Source organism: Haliaeetus leucocephalus, unplaced genomic scaffold, assembly GCF_000737465.1.
Source record: "Haliaeetus leucocephalus isolate CR32 unplaced genomic scaffold, Haliaeetus_leucocephalus-4.0 Scaffold229, whole genome shotgun sequence".
Lineage (NCBI taxonomy): Eukaryota > Metazoa > Chordata > Aves > Accipitriformes > Accipitridae > Haliaeetus > Haliaeetus leucocephalus.
This window is the reverse complement of record NW_010972665.1, coordinates 10153032-10174175: the sequence shown is the minus strand read 5'-3', so window position 1 is coordinate 10174175 and position 21144 is coordinate 10153032. Positions and strand designations below refer to the sequence as shown.

General features: G+C 39.2%; 1 protein-coding gene across 1 annotated transcript in view; it reads right to left on the bottom strand.

Annotated features, from left to right (window-relative positions):
- Nucleotides 1-21144, bottom strand: part of GRID1 (glutamate receptor, ionotropic, delta 1) — a 554546-nt gene that overhangs the window by 29835 nt on the left and 503567 nt on the right. Inside the window, exon 12 of the mRNA XM_010567883.1 lies at nt 19949-20087. Coding sequence (XP_010566185.1) covers nt 19949-20087 — 139 coding nt within the window. The remainder of the gene's footprint in view (nt 1-19948; nt 20088-21144) is intronic.

Here is a 21144-nt window from a genome sequence, read left to right as displayed (position 1 = left end):
AACTAAAGCAACCCTCCCTGCCTCCCCCCCACCCCCATTTCTTTTTCCCAGAAACAATCTTTCAGAAAAAAACAAATCCTCCTCAAAACATCTGAAAGGCCCACTCATGCCACCCCTCACCTGCCTCCAACTCCTGGCGCCGCAAAAGCAAAACATTTTGCCTTGCAGCTCTTGCAGAAGATTTCTTCACGATGCTCCTGAGGAGCTGTGCCTTGGCCCGTGAGCTGAAGCTGTTTTCCACAGCTGAAGACTTGTCACAGACAATATTTTTTCTGCCACCCCGTTTCACTGTGGGGATGCCACTGCTTACACCTCACATCCCTGTAAGATTCCCTGCAACACTAAAGCAAAACAATCCGGGCGGATACACCATACTGTACAAAAACATATAGAAAACTCTGCCGTCTTCTCCATCAGCTCACCTCCAGGCCTCCCAAGTTCGGGTCCCAAAGGGCCCCTTTGCCGGGACACAGCACGTGGGAGCTGCCAGCTCCGTCCCCAGGGCTGCAGCTCGGCAGGGATGCCTCTCCCACCCCCGCCCAAACTCCTCAAACTCACAAGCTGCTTCAAACAGTTTAAGTGGTTTAAGTTCTTAAATTGCGTTAAGGACTTTTTATCATTTTAAGCTGTTAAGCAGCTTTAAGTAAGACTGCGTGAACAGTTTTTTCTCTGTATACATTGCACACTTGTGGGTTTGGGCTAACTCTGGGCGTTACATCAAACCCCAAACCTCCTGTTATTTCTCTAGCTCTGTATATGGCACTCTGGTAAAGTACAAAATGAACACCCTGGAGATTGCTGGAAATTCAAAATTCTAATGAAAAATGAGAGAATTCATGTCGGTTTTATTTCTTTCTTTGTTTAACAATCCCAAAAGTTATATTCTGGTCTCCTAAATGTTTCCTGTACATTTCATTGAACAGGACCATTTTTCCTCCAGTCTCGATCTAAATGATTACATGCTACATTTAGTTCCATCTCTATTTTTTAAAATAAGTTTCATCATATCCCATGGAATTGCCTACATCCTGGGGATGGATGACCTGGCTGTTAAAAGACACATTCTATCTATTCCAGGTAGAAATGACGAAGAAAGATACTCAGTATACACAGGAGGGTTTCTCTGGCAACCTTTTTCACACCAGGTTTGGCACACAGATTTTGGCGTGTGTAGGAGTGCATGTTTGGTAGAAGCACAGTAGCAGAAACATGTTTCGCTAATGTTCTTCAACACAGCTTTCAGCTGACAACAACTTTGCAAATGCCTACTGCTCATGCTGCCGTTCTGTTTGAAAGTTTGAACACAAGAGTTTGATTATTAAAAAAAAAATATTAAACCTGCAGTTTTAATACTGTCACTATTTTCTGGATCACTTCCACTGCCTCTACTGCTGTGGAAGCTTTTTGTCAGAAATATGCCTTTTGTTTTAGCTAAATTACATTTTATTGACAATCAGTACTGTACGAAAGCACAGTACATGCTGCTTTTCGAGCAGCACACTTTCTTCAGTTCTCTAAACATCACAGGGCACAGGGAGCAAGTTCGGGGTTTAAAACAAGTACTTTGCAATAAGCACTGGTGGCAGGGAGGGGAGCACAGCCTTTGCCTGAGTGTTGTAAGGCAACTGCTGCCCCTTTAGCTGGCAGAATTTCCTTGGAAGAGGTAATATGGAGTATCACGTGTCCTAACGGTTACATGTGCCTTTCTTGCAGTGCCCTGTCTGATGTATTGTAAGACCAGCCACTGACACAGGCAATTTTCCATACTGCACCACCATCGGAAATATCCTGGGAGGGAGACAGATGGTCGCCAAAGGGTACAGCGAGGGGCACGGTAGGTAACCAAGTTTGCGAGCGTTTCTTGTAGCACTTATGCCTTTATCAAATGGACCACTTAGCCAAAAACCTATCTCAGAAATTGTCCTGACAGGGAATGGTCTAGACCGCAGTTCTTACTCTGTACAAAAAATGTCTCTGTGCTGTATTTCTAGACTGAAATTGGAGGCGATGCTCAGCATCTGCATGGCCAGAGAAATGATCAAAAGATCTGGGCATGGCAGGTACGGTCACATACCTAAAAGCTACTGAATGGAGATTCGTATCTCCTGGCTTTTACAGGGTGAATTAAGATAATCACACGTGCAGTTTTTGAACATTGTTATTTTAACTCCCTCAGATCTGCCATTGCTAGACAAAATCATTCACTGCTGCATTTCAGATACTGGTTGTGTCTTACAGTCATGCCATTCTCTAAAGGCAGCTGCTTTCAGCATTCTTCAGCTTTATTCTTGCAACCAGGCAGTAGCCGGACCCACCTTCTTTAGCCATTCAAATTCTTGTCTATAGCAAAGATTTCATGCATTTAATATATAAAATTATTTGCAACAAAAATGTGTAGCATAACAAGACGCCCCATTAACCTTACCACCTCAGTTATTGGATCTCACAACCCATTAAGGGCTCACTGTAAGTGTGATTAAAGATAAAGCTAGTAAAGCAGAAAAAGGCAATGTTCCTCACTTGCAGGAGGAACACTTATAGAAGCCGAACTTCAATTTGTAGATAAATACATCCACTCCATGATTCCTATAATAGACAAGTACATGTAAACAAATTGATTGAAGTAAATGTATCTGTGGTCATACAAAAATGGTGTCTTTTAAAAAGGTATTACCAGCCAAAGTATTTAACGCATATAGTTATGCCTGCAAGATAAATGCAACAATTGATAAATAATTTCCAGTGGAGTTGCAATTACTTCATGTAGAGTCACCTGAAAACTGAACTCTCTGCTTGTTTTATTTTTTAGAAATATATTGACATAAACCATATGCTGCAGAATAAACAGTCAGGCAATAGCTGTACTAGCATTTATAATTAGACCATAAGAAATAATTGCCAGAACAACAATACTGGTTTAGTTATACTTTCTGGAGATGTTTCCTTACTAGTAAAAGGCTCATGTAGCTGTAGATTTATAGACTAAAAATATGCTGCCAGTATAGGTTTATTTTACTCTGGAACTGTGTAAACCCAAGACTTTCTAGATGAATAATGTGAACAAATCTTGTCTAAGTGACAGACTAAACCTGTCACTAGATGCTTTGAGGTAAGTGCTGATCAGTTAACTCAACTGGAGTCATCGGGATCATCAGAAGTGATCAAAGTACTTTTGGAAAAAAAAAAAAAAAAAAGAAAAAAGGAAACAGGCTCCTGTCATTTCTAAATTTAAAAAAAGGGGGGAATGGGGGGCAATTCTATTTTTTTCATAGAAACTTTTTTTTTTTAAATTAAAAGAAGGTCTTTTAAACAAAGAAACAAGGAAAAAAGGCAAAAAATACTTGCTTAGTGAGTTTTTCCTCATCCTTACTGTTCATTTCTTTAAGTTTGTAGCAAGCTGCACATCTGGACTTGTATATGTAAAGTCTATTAAGTCTATTACTGTAAACAGGGCAATCAGCTGGCACCACGATGTCATCCAGTAATGGTCTTTTACATCACAGTAATAAACATAGCATTTTATCTTGACTTCAGCCTTAGAAAAACCATAATGGGAAAATCTTGACATCTCCTTGATTTAGAGGTAGTTTCTCCTTAGCCTTCACAACTGCCCGTGTTCTAACACTGTAAAACTGGGGATTTTTCCAGTCTGTTGTTACTTATGGAATCCACAGTATTCTTTAAAAATTACACAAGATTTTTCATGCTTAGCTCCTGTTCATTTGTCTGCACTTATACCGTTAGGAATATTAAAGCTTAAGGTTAGACACAGAAGTAGCGATCAGCGCTCTACCCTCGTTCTTCTGCATTGTGAGCAGACTTCAGAGTAACCTCTCCCTTCACAGCACTATGTACGTTTTGTCAAACAATGAGATATAAATAATTCCTCTCAACTGAAATTCATTAATATTAATCCCTACATTATATACAGACAGTAAAATAAATTTACTGCTTTTTCCATATTTGGTAGAGAAAGCTATGTTCTTCTTTCACCTAAGGAAGCCAGGACCCTGAGATTTGTGCTCAATGCAGCATAATATTTTTGGTGATGGCTGCCATCAAGATAAAGTGTCCCAGAGATGATGAGACTTTTTAAGCTGCTCTGCCTAAATGAAGCCTTAGAAATGCATACATAAAACGTATGGTACAAGCCCTGAATTTCTATTTTTAAATACCTTGAAGCTACTTTATTTTCTTTTAAACTTTTTTTTTTCCAAAATCTAGGAAATCATGACATCTACAGAATTAAATTTAACTGCAGTTCCTAACTATAAGTGTTTTCTCAACAGGATACCTGAGAGGGAAATACGTGCTTTACGCATTGAGAAAAAAGTAAGCCCGCTAAACTTTTGAGTAAAAATAAAAGTAGCTGAATTGATTTGACAACATTATACCACCAGTATAAGCCCAGGAAATACCTATGATCTGAAACCTAGAATATAAAATCCTATTTGAAAAGAGATTTTTTTGATAAAGTTATCACCAGCAGGAAGCAATGAGTTGAAAGAGAATTCTGCCCACTGTGAACTGCAGAAAAGCATTCACCACTTGACACATAGAATTGCTCAGAACTGCAACCTCCATGTATGTATTTGCCAAGACAAATGAGAAAATGGTGTTTATTGTTGGTGACCACATCAGTCCACCCACTGAGAGATGGACTTGAAAGTCAAGGAAGCTTTGCAGGATCAGCTTCTCGTTTGTACATGTCTCCAGTGAGAAAATAGTCTGCAAAGCTGAATCAAGGTTGTGGGTGGTAGTGTAGTGGTACAGATAATTTCTACATGAGCAGAAGATCCTTCCATTCAGAACCTGAGTCCTGTTTATTTTTTATATTCATTTGTGAAGCAGCAAGGCAAAGGATTTGAGCCTTAGTCCGATATTCACAGATGAACAACCTTTGGACTTTGGATCTCCAGTTTTAAGTAAAATTTATGAGTGGGCAGACCTTGTCTTAAGACATCTGAAATGGAGTTCAAACTTCCACATAAAGGCATTCTCTAGAGCTAGTCTACCCAAGTTGAATAGTTTAACTGGTTGAAGACCAGGGGAAAAAAAAAAAAAATCCATCTGTTATGGATATAAATTGCCACTAGGGGATGATAGTCTCACTGACTCGGAGACTTAGGTGAAAAGTTTCACTGTTTTACTGAATCTAAGTTACAAAAGCACAAGCCTACTTAAAAATGGAATAGCAGTTAGTGCCCCTAAACATTAGTGCAACCAATACTTAATAAGCCTTCAATTATACTGAAAGAGCAATATATTAGCTGAATAATGACATAATATTAGAATTGACCTATCTTTAGCACCTAAGAGTCTAAAAAATAAATACCCATCAAAAAAAAAAAGTATTATGACATATTTCTATAAATTTTCAACATTTGTTCCAGGTCTATATAGGAATGTTACTTGTGTGTGTTAAACTGGCTGTAAGATACATAAACTAAAATATGGGCCACTTTAAACAATATTCTTAGAGAGGCTAATAAAACTATTCAAAGTATTGTTAGAATGGCAGTAGCCTTAGTACAGAGAATATTAAAATGGAAGCAAGTTTATCTCCACATCTAATAACCTTAGACTTCAGAAGAATTAGGTCCATGGTTTTAATTTGTGCATCTCTTTGACTTTCTTTGAAATTATGAATAATCAAGCTGAGCTCTTAAATCAATCATTAAATTGCCAATGTCTCTATAGTGACATGATCAAATTCTGCATTGTTCCATTTCACTGCAAATCAAGTCACTTTAAATGTTCTTAATTCAGTCTCAGTGCAGCAATGTGCAGAGCGATGGGTTTCTTCAGCAAATACACTAAACAAAATCTTAACTTTACCGATAGAGGTAGTCCAGCAGAAAGCAGCAGCAGTACTTGCATGCTTTGTATACACTTTGCAGGATCAAGTCCTTCACCAGCAAATATATCATTCTATAGTTCATATAAAACTCATTTCATCAGCTGTCCATGAAAAATACCATCCACTTTACTCTAAACAAAAGCCTTAACAGAAAAAGCCTCATGGGAGTTTCTACAAGGGAAGCCATAAACATTGAGAGATTAAACTACACTGAATCAATGGAGTTGCAGCCCTTCGCACCAGAACTAAACACTTCCAAATCATGGAAGGAGACAAACAGTGCAGACAGTTATGGCTCTATACGCGCTTGTCATCATCAGTGGAGCAAGAACAGCTGCTACACATGATTTCAAAGAAGCAGGGACTTTCCTCCAGTGGAAAAACCAATCAAATGGCATGTGTCACAGAACACGTTGCCATGTCAACTACATACTTTTACTATAGTTAAAACAAACAGTGACTGAACTCCTCAGCAGGTAATGGCACTGCAGCAGCTGTTTTCGTGATGATAATGATCATTGCTGCCGGTGTGGTGGCATCTATGAGCCCTCGTCTGGGCTGGGACTCGCTGCCCTATATTAGGTGCAACCAAAAGAAAAACATAACATTCAGTTATGGATTTACTGCGGGAAGGAAGCTAAAGCCAGCTTTATTTCTGCCACAGGAGGAGGGGTTTGCTGCATGGCCCCTGTGCCACATGTTCTGTCACCCTTCCAGCGGAGGATCAGGACCCTCTCTCTCCTGCTACCCCAAAGAAATTTCTTTTTTAGGGTACCTGGCATACCTAACGAGTAGACCAGTACTGCTGAGATCAGTGAAACTATTCATGCACACAAAAGCACACGCTCAATGGTTTCCAGGATAGGAGACAAAAGTATAAATAGTAAGAAAAAGGCAAAACAAAATAGCCAAATAATATGAAAAGTACGCAAACTGTTAGAAGCACAGAACTTGTACAGCCTCCACAATGATTTCATTTCTTTGAAATGACTTCCACTAGCCTCGGTTCCTACATGCAAAGAGAAAGCCAAGAAAACTAAACCATCTTCTAAACTCCCGATACAGCAACGATTTCACTGCAGATTGAGTGTTTTCACTGGGACTCTGTTCCTGCAGAGCTACTGCATGTTTCAGTTTTCAAAGAAGGGAACAAATGGTATGTATACCCACTGACATGCAAAGACAGTTGAGTTATTAATAAATGATAGTCATGTTTATGATTTTAATAGTAATTAATTACTAGCTACATGCATTTTATTGGCAAAACATTTGTAGGCTTTGTGTACTTTCTAAGAGTCTGAGATGCAGCAGAAATATGCTCTATTACCATCACTTCAAATCTCACTTTTGCTTTACTGATCTCAGAACAATCTGCAGAATTTTTGCTATCGTCAAGGTGTGGGGAATGTAGGACAAAACTCCATACAACTAGGCTGTGTCCCACTGCTCACAGAACTTCTTAGCATCTTCCAGTGCTTTATTTAGGCAACATGCCCATTTTCAAAAAAAGACTTAATAGTTTTTCTGGCTGTGAGACTCAAATTTGAATCCAAATATCAAACTGGATTCTCATCATCATCAGTAAAACAGGTTCTTCTGTAAACAAAATTATACCTCTGGTTATTCCTATCCATTGCTATTTCTAAACGATGCCCTCAGGACCGCCTCGGCAACTCTAGTCATCTGCAGTGATCTGCATGAGTGTGACTTGACTTGTCGCTGGATCATGGAAGCTCATTTTGCCTAGAGCTGACACTGGCTCTGCTCCAGCACCACACATAAAGAAATCTGTTAAACAGCTAGAAATAAGCTAAACATCTCCTGATTGCCAGTCCAATGTTTCTAACTATACTTCCAACCCTCCTCTTCTCCAAACCTCCTCCAGGCAATAAGAGCATAAGTCACCTAGATTGCTGATTTTTCCATTAACTAGGGGTTTTTTAGGTTGCTTATTTGTAATAAATCTTTTCTTTCTGGACGTCCTATATTTTCTGCATTGTTATCATATGGTAAAGGAACCATGATGGTCCTTATAGTAGAAGTTATGATTACTTTGCTTGAAAATGTTTTTAAAAACAAACAATAGCATAACAAATAACTCCATTAATAGTGGTAGCAATGAAAGCTAGTTTCCAAGGATTTGCATCTCAAAGCTGGATCTGCTGGTGCCCCATAGTTTGTGATCTCTGGATGAAGTTTCTCTTGTGGCTGGGCATTTATGATCGCATATGAGTTTATCTGATGTCTAATTGAGGGAGTGAAGTCAGAAGGCAGTCTTTCCTTTATATTTACAAGGGACATTTACAGGACCCCTCTTCACCACCCCAGTTTTCCATATTTCTAACAAATTAGTATCCTTGAGATATTATCCAGTTTGGCCACCATGCTTGCTATTTAACAACGGAAAGTAGTAGACTGACAAAGAAGCATTCGGAGTAACCACATCAGAGGGTTTTTTTTAAGATGCAGGCCCAGGTTTTCAAAAGCTGGAGCTTTAATTTCTATGCTTAGATCCACATTTAAACTACTACATGACTGGGCAGACTTTCAGAAGGGATCAAGGAAAGTTTTGGCAAAACAGCAAATCTGTAGGATTTTCGCAGATTCAGTTAAAAGCCTGGAAAGTGATTCATAGGAGCTATGAGGAGTTGCTGCTCATCCTGCAAATCCAGAATAATCAGTCTTGCTAAAAAATCTGGGTTAGCCTGGGTCCTTTACCCACACTCCAAACTCCATTCAACAGCAAGAAGAAAATTAAAATGCAAAGAAGGAAAGGTGAAAACACCTCAAGAGCTTGTAGCATGTTTGGGGGAAAGAAATACATTGTTTGGCCTACCTTTGAATATTTTCTTGCTTCACTTTTAAACCACTTTGCCATTGCAACCTTTCTCTGAGTAGCTTGAAGGGTTAACGTGTTAATTAAAGCAAGGTATTCTACTCCTTAAATTATTAATTAAAATAAAAACTGCAGCTGGTGTTTAACAGCAACTCAGTCCCAACGGCAGGTTTTAGTCAATTCACCTAAATCAAACATATCATAAAGTTGGCATGAAAATCATATTGTCTGAATCAAACACATCTGGCAACTGACACATGCTTTTACCTATAATGAAAATAACAAACTACCTCTATTATTTATGCAGATGCACTTTAAATTGTTTGCTATGCTGATGTCTTCTACCATTCACACTCAGAAGCTAAAAATCTTAATGAAGATTAATGATTAAGATCGAGAGGGAAGAAATTGCCTTCTTCCTTCTCAACTGGTGTTATAACTACTGATACCACTGCCATTCTATTTTGCACTCAGATGACAAAGAGTAGCTGTTTGATTAAATAGAGTGGGGAACAGAGAAGCTTGGCATCTCGGTGCCAGCTTATAAAACCCTTACTCAGGGCGAGTGGTACTTTATACCATGCCTGTTAGGATATCATTACACTGTAAGCAGTTGCATTAAAGTTCATGAAATCCCAGTGTGAGATAAGGTCCTACTGAACTCTTTATTAAGTTTTGATTTATCAGGAGCTGTTGCATGCTGTGAGAACGAGGATCTCGGTGAGGAAAGCTGTGGGCTGCTGCCTGCACCAGTGTCAGCAGTCTCATAGCCGGGGTGGAGGGGCTGGATGAATTCACATGGCTTAGATCAGTCAGAGGTACAAAGTGATGCTGGAAAACAGCTTCACACCCTTGCCTTACCACAGGGAGTAAAGCAGAAGCTATTGATGTTGACTTCTGTCAGAAGAAGAGAAGAAAACAGAAAGGCTCTGAAGAGGCATCTTGATTGCTAGAACATGTGCTGGGTACTCCTGGGAAATCAAAACATAGGGCTCTTCATTAATACTGAAAGCACATATAGCATTCATCAGCTATTATTGATGTCTAAAGTGCATGCATTGCATATGCATATTTTAAAGTCTGGAGGCCCACTTGCCTGTTTCTCAGAGGACCCGGATTGCAGGCACTTGGTCTGTGGTGTACTTCCCACCTCATCCTGACGTACAATGAAGTCAACAGAAAAAGAGACCTTACCCTTTTGCCTCTCTCTCCTCACCCTGAACGCAAGTCTCGCCTGAATACCGAACCTCATACTAGAAACACTGCCAGCACTGCATCAAAACCAGCTAGCTGTTCCTTATATTGAGGTTAATTAGTTTATTGGGTAGCCTGATTACATACCTTCGAATATGAGCTTGGAAATTGCATTACTGCCATATGAAAGAAACATGGTAGCTAACATCCACCCCATTCTGACTGATGGTTTTCTATTCCTTTTTAGATAGATATGACTATTCATAAATCAATTAAATTAAATCAGTGGCTTATTCTCCTAGGCTGGTTTTAATGGTTTAGAAGGCAAACAACTTTAGTGCATGTGATTACATTTCTTTTAATGGAACTTTGACAGCTGTATCAAAATAGCTTTTCTAAGGCAACATCATTCTCTCCCCCATCTCCAGATAAGTCTGGAAATGCTCCTCTATTATATTATATGGGGCCACACGTGCAGAAGAGGAGAACATTGCTCAGTAAGGCAGATGAGCCCAGGAAGTGGAAAGAACATATGTAATCCTTCCCTTAGCAACACAGTACTATTTCCAGAAAAGTTTTCTTTCCCTCTAGAAAATCTTTTGCAACACAGGAACTAAGAACTAATAGGAAAGCACTCATGGTAATAAACAGTTGCATCTTAGTTTCCAGGGATACTAAGAACCCACAGCTCCTTTCCCCCCTAAACACCCATAACCTGCATCTACTGAAAGTGTGTTTTGCTGTTGGGTTTTGTTTTTTTGTTTTTTTGTTTTGGTTTTTTTTTTTAACATCATCAGGAATAGTTTCTAAATCTCCTTATGAGGATATTCAATTTTTAAAACCTGTTCTTTAAAGGACAAGTTTAAAGTTTTCCACCTCATGGCAAGATGGTCTATAAACATTTTAGAATGTATTGGAACAAATTTATTTCAGAAGACAAAATACCATCCTATATATCATTTAAGGTGTTAAGAGTTTAAGCTGTGAGAAAGAATGATCTCCTATCATGGAGACATTTATAAGGGGAATGGCTATTCTAGATTTGAATGAAAATGTCAAAGAGAAAAGTAACCAGAATAAAAGTGTTTGCAAGACGATGGAGCTCACTATCCTGGGGGGGGGGGGGGGGGGGGGGGGAAAGAGAAACAAAAAAAAAAAAATGGATTTCAAAAGATCAGACCTCAACAGACTTCAGGAACTGGAGGAGAAAGTCTCTTGGGAAGTTGATTTAAAGGATAAAAGACTACAGAAGGGCTGGCAATTCCTGAAAGAGACCACATCAAAGACAGATGCAAACTATCTTAACATGAGGAACTATAAGAAGAAATTATAGGAAGCTGTTATAATGTCAGCAAGAGCTCTTTCAGGACCTAGAAAACCAAAAGCATTTTTTTTTCTAAGTGATTATAAAAGAGTAGTGCAACCATTTGACTGAATATGCATACATACTACAAATGCATGGGAACCTTACAAATGCATGGGAGAAAAAAAATCAGAGAATCAAAAATCAATCCTCCTAACAACTCCAATGAATCTAGCTTATACTATTTAAGACGTTACTGCACAAAGCCATTTGTGTCATCCCTCAACTGTGTCCCTATGTCCACAGCAGAGCTGGCAAACGGACATGTGTCTGTACCCCAGCTATCCCATACAAAGTCTCACTTCTTAATTTATGGCTGATTTCATCAGCACAGCATAAAACAGATGACTGTGCACTGAGATCACCAAAACTGAAACTCTTAGCCTCGCAACCTACAGCAGAGGCATGTTCAATCTGTAGTCTCTGAAAGAATGGCTGCTGAACTGTGCTCCAAGACATCAGATTTTGAATTGGTTGTATGAACAGAACTTTTAAGCTATAGGAGGTATGATCATGATTTAATTCTTATTGCAGGCTATTAATGCAGGCCTTGCAATGTAAAAGACAGATCATCTAAGTGGAGCACAGGACTGGCCATAGCACAGTGACACTGGTCAGTGTTAACCAACCAACCACTACTCCAGCTGGGAGGATGGCTGGACAAGCATTCTTCCTCTGCCCCCACTGGAAAATTCCCTCCTCTCCCCTCTCCTCCCTCTATCCAAAATAATCTAAAGAAATAAATAATTCAGTGCATATTCCTGATACTCACAGTTAGCCTGCTGACAGCGAATATATGGTAACGAACAGAAGGTGGGAAAATTACTTTTGCTGCCAGGTGGGTGAGAAAATCTGGTGCTGAACAACCGTGGTATGAGATGACAGAACCACTGCTCACATGGAGATGTTGGTGAGGAATTGTGCAAGGTGAGAAGACTGTTTTTTTTACACGAGCAAATGAAGCATTTTCCAAAATATGCAACAGATTAGCAGAGTTGGAAGCTCATGTATGTCCTGTCTGAGCTGACAGCAAGTAAGAAAACAGGTACAAGTGTCCCCTCTTACAAGTAGGTACACCTACTTTCAACTTCATCTCATTGTTTCACAGCAATTAACTTACTGTCATAAAGTGCTTACTAACTATTGGTAGTTTTGCAAATGCAATTTACTTGGTTGTTCTGGCTGCAGGGATGCCTTCAGAGAGACCTTCTGACCCTGGACGATTTGGAAACCTATGCAGAAATATACACTATATTACCCCATAATAGAATAACCTGTGTGACTTGTATAATAGGGCCCACTGTTACACTAATGACTCTGACCAGCACAGATAAATGGTATAAACTACAAGTAATTTTACAGGTTTTTGGTTTTTTTTTTCCAGCTAGCTGTTTCACTAGCAAGTGTCAGTAAGATATTTATATATTTTTAGGTTCTACCCCATTTCCTGCTTTGAGGGTCTTTGATTAAATACTCTTCTAATAAAGATATATACCACAGGGGCATGTAACAGTATCTGTCTGTCCAAAAGAATAGCAAATACAGCCAGCAGGCAAACACATGGAATAGTATATTAACATGCAAAAGCAGTTAGGTAATTTTGCACTGTAGGTCAAATAAATATCTACCTGATATAGTGGAAAAAATTATTAATGCTTTTGCAGGAGTGAAACACAAATACTTGAGCGGACTGGCCACCTTGCTTTCATGGTTGTTCCTCACCCAGAATCCACTTCCAAAACAGAATTCACCGTAAAGTTTTTCTTCTTACTCCTGTTTTTGTCCTTACAAAATGATGGGTTGAGGTAGTCTTTACAGTTAGGAAATGTCTGAAGCTTTAAGGCCATCTCTGTTTTAATTGCTATAGTAATCATTATTTTGCCTTTTTAATATCCTGTTATATTAGATTTTATTGTCAGTTCATATAAGACATTAAATCAGCTTCTTTAGAGAAAAAACAATAGAAATATAAATATCCTATTGGGCAAAAATCTTCTATTACTGCATTTTGTATTGTTTATCCCTTAGGAATCAAATAGAAAATAAAACCCAACAAAATAAGCCATGGCTACTATCCTTGTAATAAAAAGAAACCACATACTACAACAAAGAAGGTTGAAGTCAAGAGCCAATGAGATTTAATGTATGCAGAAAGCATACAGCTACTCTACTCTTATGGGCAGCCAGTGAATAACCTATACTAATATGAGAAAATCTGACTTAAAAGGCAACTCCATCTGAGCTGAGAAGAGACTGCATATCAAATCTCAGATTTGTACATTTTGATGGGCTGTCATGGGAGTTTCTGCTCTTTCTGGGTTTTCACCCTTCCAAAGCAAAAGAAAAAAAACTAATAAAAAATCATTTTATTACCTGCACAGATGGTAGATTTTGCTAACATCATATCCTAATCATTTTCTTCTCTAAACTGTGCATGCATCTGAATGTTAATGCCTCAACCCACTTAAGTTACAGAACTTCCCAGTAACAAGAACAAATGAAGAAATGCTAACATATAAGTGTTGTAAAAGTAGAGTCAAAGAGCGTATGGAATCACAAATCTCTTGGTTTGCCACTGATCTCCAATATATGCCACATTTTTACAATGGCAACTGGAGAGATGGAATGCAAGCTTGATTTCAGCTGTGCATTCTCATTTTTCCCCAGAAAAATGTCCTTGGGAAATATTTGCACTTATATGCTCGCCTGCTTGCTCAATTACAGGAGTAATTAGGATCCATTTTAAACCATGGTTGAATGGCATATGCCAACATTCAGAAAGGTTTTTAAAAGGCTTCAGACTTTGTGAAGCCCTGGGTTTCCCAGAAGCACCCGCTGGGCAACGCCATCAATGAAAGTGAAATGAAAAGATAGACAACAGGGGTTCTAGCCCTCGGAACATCACAGTGTCTTGTCCTGAAGGCAAATGGCTGGCAAGCTTTGCCCTTGAGCGCTGCTGCCTTGCTGCCCAGGCTGCAGAGCATTTCCCATGAAATTTCTTCCACGTGGTCTAAACGGGGAATATTCTGGAAAGAAAAAAAAGAGGTTTTGTCCTTGCTCATTCACTTGCATCTTTCTTGCACTCTTTTTTAGCCTTCATTTTTATGGATGAACTTAATCTAGTTATTTAATGATTGAAGCTTTTGCTCACAGGCCTTAAATAATAATCATGATGATTATTTTTTATCATGCTCATTCATACATGCCTCCTGCCAAGGTGCCTGAGGTGCTGCACAGACACTGCAAAACATAGTACAAATTAAACATAACAAAAGAAAATCCAATGAAATATTTAGAAAACCACGCACAATATTAACAACAGCAAGGCTGTTTTCAAACACAAGGAACTTCAAGGCAAAATCACTGCAAATACAGAGGGATTCCTGTGAGGTTCTTGCTACCAACCCAATCAAATCCACTTAACTACAGCAGATGGAACCTTTATTCATTTACCTCTAGCTGGCAACTTCAAAATACTTTCCTCATTTTCTTTTAAAATATTTTGAGATTGTTTCTGTTTTGTACACAGCCCAGAAAATCTACCTTTTTTGATACCCGCAGAGCTATTATAATATGGTCATTTCTGGCCATTACCTTTAAAGCAGCTAAACTGACAACGTGCCACGTAAGATACGAAAAAATTGTTACTCTTTCATACAGAAAGGGACTGAGACAGAGAGGAGGCTAAACTTGCCAAGATCAAACAAAGTTTGTGGTGGAAAAAGAATTTGCACCCAAGTCTTCCAAGTGCCAGACTATCACCCCAACTAAGCTGCAGTAAATCTTCAGCTGTCACCAAAACATATGAAATTTGGGGATTAAAATGCAAATAAGGAAATCCCAAATCATGAAACAACAGCTGTGAACTTAAAAGCAGATATAACATGCATTTGTATGCAGTCCATGAATGCATATATAAAGATGCCTTTCAAAACATCCATAGCATGTGCAAATGTTAAGGATCAATTTGATAGAATCTTATATTTAAACTTTTTTGAGTTTGCAAATAGCCTACTTTTTTACGTCCTATTTTTCCTGCATGATTCTTAACCTCTTGTCAGAGAAGCTCTCCTAAACCTGAGTTTCACAATGTCTGTGCAGCTACTGAACTGCATGTAGTCTGCTTGTTAACAAGAAATGAAGCTGGAAGTTTAGTCACTGCTAATTAAACTCATAATTACAAATGGAAGGTCAGACAGCAGATCCAAGGGCTGTTTTAAAATGTAATAAAACGAAAGAACAGACTTGCATGTAATAATTCAGCCCTTACTTGGCAGACTGACCCCTTAAAAGATTTCTCACCTGCATACAGTTCTGAAGGCAAATATTAGAATAATAAATGCAAAACATTTGGGTTTAAACAAGTTTGCCAAGGATTAGCACAGGCACTGAACATTACCTAGATTTCTATTTAAAGACAAAATTTAAGAATTGCTCATTTACAAAGTTAGAACATGGATCGTGGCCTCCTAGCCTGAGCTCCAAAGTGGTTGCCACCAGCACATTTGCAAAAAATGCCTTCTCTTTTGGAACCGGGTAACATCTCGCTCCTCTGCTCACGTGCGGTCGGGAATATCTGCTTGACGGTTCACTGCCCTGCCTGTGAATCTCCACAAACACAGAAATCCTGAGGTAACCACTACATTGTCTTTGTTCCCTTGTTGTGAGGTTGGGACAGAGAGAAGATGAGAAGAGTACAAGAGGTAATTTGGACAGAGGGCTCAGAGAAGCAGTATTAAAAGAGCAAAGGGGTACAGAAGCACCGACCACTAGCAACTGGAAAATGGAGGACAGCCGAGGAAGGTTCACAGTATTTTCTGCTATCCTTGATCTCCTGAAGGGCCGGAGGTTTTGACGTGGGTCTCAAACTCCATGTTCTGACCCTCCATACCGCCCTATCACACCGGGACGAGCGATGGGCACGCAGGACACGCGAGGAACAAGGCGGCATGTGCAGCTGTACCAGATCAGAAAGCCAGTGCCTCTCCTCATGATCACACTTGTGATGAAGCCCTTCAGGATTTGGGAAAATCCAAGGAGATGGACTTTTGTTCGTTCCAAGATAGGCATGTTTCTTACATGGCATCTGGGCACCTGCACAGCACAGCACTTGGGAACCCATTTGGGATTTAGGAAGTCTCTGTCAGGAAATACAGAAATACAGGCAGCATATCAAAGCTGCTTTCTGCCGTGCCTCCTACTCTGGGTATTTCACTTTTCTGTGAGCCACAGGCAGTCCCTGAAACTCATGGCAGGGTGGAAAAGCCTTGCGAGAGTTGCCAATACCAGATTGTAAAAAAAAATTATGCCCTCATGAGCAGGCTTTCATCTGACATGCTAATTCTAAAAATCTGCCTTCCAACAGTTCAACTTTGCTTCAGCGAATCTCTCACCAGGCCCCTTCTAATAAATATCATTTATGATTTCTATGACACACTTGTATTGCAGTGAAATTGTGGAGGTAATGATCACTGGATTGATTGACACCTAATTATTCAATCAAACATACTCCTGTTCTGCTAGTCACAGACCACACATGCCAAATTTGATGCTGAAACAACTTTTATTAGGCATTTTGGAGGGGGCTTGGGAAGAAAAATCGGTCTTGTAATGAAAATCTTAACTATGTTGCAGCTACTGCAGCACCATAATACTATTTTCTCTCCTGCTGGCAATTTAGCAGCAGCAGTACTGAACACCAGAGGACTTCTCTATGGAGGGAGAGATAACAGCACACATTTACTAAGAGGATGAGGGGTTGGTTTCTTAACAATGGAAGTATACACAGATGGATTTGGTAGTTCTCAGCTGGTGAGCAAATTTTCAGCTATAACTCATTGTGCCTCTTTGGGTGGGAAAAATGGATTTCACATAAGTATTCCTTTCTGGGTCCATGAAAGATATAATGCAGGCAAGCTGAGTGGCAGATTTAGAAAGGCAAAAAAAGCCACTCCACATCATATGATGCTGAAGCTAAGTTGTACTGGAGCCGAGACACCAGGCCACAATGCATTCATGTAAGGCAGTAATTTACTTTCTCAGGAAAAATATTTGTTCTAAATCTGACACAACATTTTATAAGATATTTCTCATAAAGAGTGGGGGCATGAAAGTATCTTCATCATAGCTTACAAATGGATGAAGGCTCAACAGAGTTTCTGGAGATCCTATTTCTTTACCCCATCTCTTCTCTCCTAAGGCACTGGCAGTTTTCAATGAAAGCGGTTAGTCCAGATCTCTCTCTCTCTCTCAGAGTAGCAGGATCTCAGGGACATTCTGCAAACTTTGTAAAATAGCCATGGGTAAGCCAAGGCAAGCAAGTTCCTTAACTGTCTCAGTTATGCCAACCAGTGATCAAATCAAAGAGCTTTCTGACAGCTACTATTTCAGATTACCTTGGGAATGATTTGGGTGCCTAAGCCAAAGTATCCAGGACCACTTTAGACACCCCAGGCAATATGAATAATCCACATTGTGTCTGACAATACATAATAGAGACCGCTGCCCTTATAGCCAAGTAGCTGGAGCACGGGCAGTAAACCTTATGGCAACTTAAATTACCTTAGACGTTTATGGTTTGGCACATGAATTACTATGCTGGTGTTTGCAGATCACAGCTGAGTGCTTGCTTTCTTCTGTACCCTCACCTTGTACAAGGGGATGTGATATTTGGAACCTGGAAAGTGGCAGCTACTGTTAGGTATAGAAAGCCATTTAATTATAATTCTTCCGCTGCTATCTCTAACAGTAGAAGGGCATGGGCCTCTGAAGTCCCAAACCAACACCGAACAGTTCCTTTACTGAAATAACTTCTCTCCTCCTCAAGATTCATAGTGATGTCTATTCATTTTAATGAGAAGGGGAATCAAACTCCCTTGTAAATGTTGTAATAGCTCAGCCTCAAAGGCCTCCTCTCATAATTCATAGTTCTGCTCTTAAACCTGTGTCCTTTTTTTGCAGACTCCTCAGTGCATTTCACCCCAACTTTTGTCCTCCTCTGAACTTTGTTGAGTTTTGGGAGGTGCTCAGTAGACCAAATGGACAATTTCTTCTGCCATGAAGGAATTATAACATTCAGAATTTTTTTGAGAAGATCATTATTCAAGCTTTCCAGATAACTATTTCTGTCTTGGGTTTCAAGAACAATTTATTCATTGAGCTTAACTTTATTCCCATTATAGCCACGCCTCACAGATACTGTGTGGTAGTTTTATTCTATTTAGTTTCTCATGTTATTTCCAGAAATTACACAGTTCTTATTTCTATTACTGTTAAAACCTACTTCTTTTGGCTAAACTAACAGAAAATTAATTTTAAAACAAAGCTTGTTATGGTTTGGGGATAGTTTTATTATTATTATAACACTATATCCATACAAAGAGTTACATTACCTGCAAGTATGCAATGGCAAGTTAAAAATTGGAAATACTGTTAAACTTATGTTTATGAGAAATGCACTTAATTATGTCCTTCTTTGCAGATACCACAGAGAAGGCAAAAGCAGCTTTTTTAAGTGCCAGCCTCACCTAAGTGCCAATGCCTCTGTTTTAGGAGCTGAGCACAAACCTTACAGTCCCAGTTTTCCCAGTGCAAGCCCAAATGAGAGCGACAGAGCAACTGTGTCACTCTCTAGCACCTAAAATCCTTGGCTCAGCATTTTCTAGGAGGACAGCCTGTGTCACACTGCCTGTCCTCTGGCCACGTCTCCACTCCATCACCATCAGATCAAACATGAGATATCAGACTCTAATCCTGTCAGCACTGACTGCAGAAGATCAACAGCCCTCCCAGTACTCCATGCCAGTGTGAAGGTGGAAATTTTGTCCATATTTTGAGAGAAAAAAATGAAAACATTATTCAGCCTTTAAATTTTCTGAAGAAAAACAGATTACACACACACACACACACACACAAACACAAATTGCCACCAAACAACCAGCAGCTCTCTGGAGCTGCTCAGAGGCCTGGTTTATTGAAAATATTCTCATTGGGTATGGATTAGTAGGCAAACGGCAGGAGAAAGAAGTCAAAGGTGCAAGATAAATTGGGTTTGTTACAGAAGCTGTAATTTATCATCACAGTATTGCCAACACAACTGTAGAGAATTATATATAAATTTAATAAAACAACTGCTATATTACATTTATTATCCTGGAGTCAGTTTTGGTTATCTTCTCCTCCTAGAGAAGAAGCTTTTTCTGCAAATAATACCACTGAATCTGGTCATTTATATTTTAAAAGACCACCTGTATTACCTTACATGCAAATAATAGTATAAACAACAGCATATATCAAAATATTAAGAACATAGAATTACGCATTGCAGGTGAGAAGTGAAATGTTACGTAGTTTGCTAGATGTGGCAGTCCCCTCTGACGTTCAACAAAGAAGTAAAGACAGCTGAAGCAGTGAGAGCTCTAGTTAAGCAAAATACATATAAACATGGAAGACCTCTCTTCTGGAAAACCACGCAATTAAAGTGCCGTTGTCCCCTCCATGCACCTGTCAAAACTGCTTGGGGGTTGTTAGGGTGAAGGTGAAGGGGAGGGCGGGGAGAGAAGAGAAAAGGAGCCACTGCAAATAAGCAGAGTATTTTATTAGAGTTATCTCCTTCTTGCAAGAATGAGTGCTCAAATAGATAATACTTTTCTGTGAAATCCAGGTTTCCAGCTTCATGTTAAGAAGAGGCTCTTACCTTATGGGATTATCCATCCTTGATACTGTGAGAAATGCTGCTAAGTTTGCTGTGTAGGAAGAGCACACGATAAGGGTGAAGAGCCACCAGCTTCCCATTACAATGCGCATAGCCACAGAATTGACAGTAGATTCGCCCCCTGCAAACAGACAGAGAAAATGAGCGTCTCTCAGTAGCTTCCATTTATGATCACCCTCTGTGTGCGCTGTTATGTTCAACTTTGTTGGAGCTACCCCTCTGCATTTCTGCTTCCCCTCCAGACAGCCCTTTCACTGTGAGAAAAGCACTGCTTCTGCTAAGACCGATAATTTACAAACATTTTCTCCAGTCAACCTTATCTTGCCCTGGATACTGTTCTAGCAAATCATCTTTCAACATATTTCCCTTGGAAATTATTGAGGAGCACATCTACAGAACATGAAAAATATTCTAAATAAAGAAAGTTCAATGGTGAAGCACGATTAATATGCAGAATTAAATCGTTTCAGTGTTCAGAACATAGTAATATTCTTTTTTCAATGGCCATTTTCAATTTGGAAAAAAACCACAAAATTGTCCAATGGCTTATGTGCTATCTGTGCTGTATTTAAATCTGCAAAGACTTAAGTATTAGTGTCATTGTCACTCTTTACAACATTTCAAACAACATGAAGATTTCTTTCTAGCAGGCTTCAAGCACAGTTATGCTTGAACATTGTTGGAGACCAAACCTTACCATATAACTGGTGCTAGTCACTTCAGCATATGTTTGTGCTGATTACATCTTACTGTACTTAAACCCATCAGCGATGCCACCTTAATGAGATGAGGGACCAAGTTTCATAGCAATAGTAAGGATTTTCCAGCTGAAGCTTTATAAGCTTGCAATCACAATGAAAAAAATGTAGAAAAAAGTTAACAACATAACCGTATGTTAGCATTCAACAAAACCTGCCTTCCAAGAATGGTACTAACATTATAGATATGGGACAAAAACTGTGTGGGCAGATTTTGCAAACAATTATTTATAAAAGTAGCTTTCTTAATGGTAGCAATCCCATTGAATTCAATAGGCTTAGTCCTATGCCTAGAGATTCCTGAGTGTAAAGTTAGTTACATGGCTACAAATCGTTTTCCTATTCACATCAAAGAACCAAAAGATAAACTGTCTCACATTAGTTCAAAAACATATAAATTTCTAAAATTAAATTGAAACA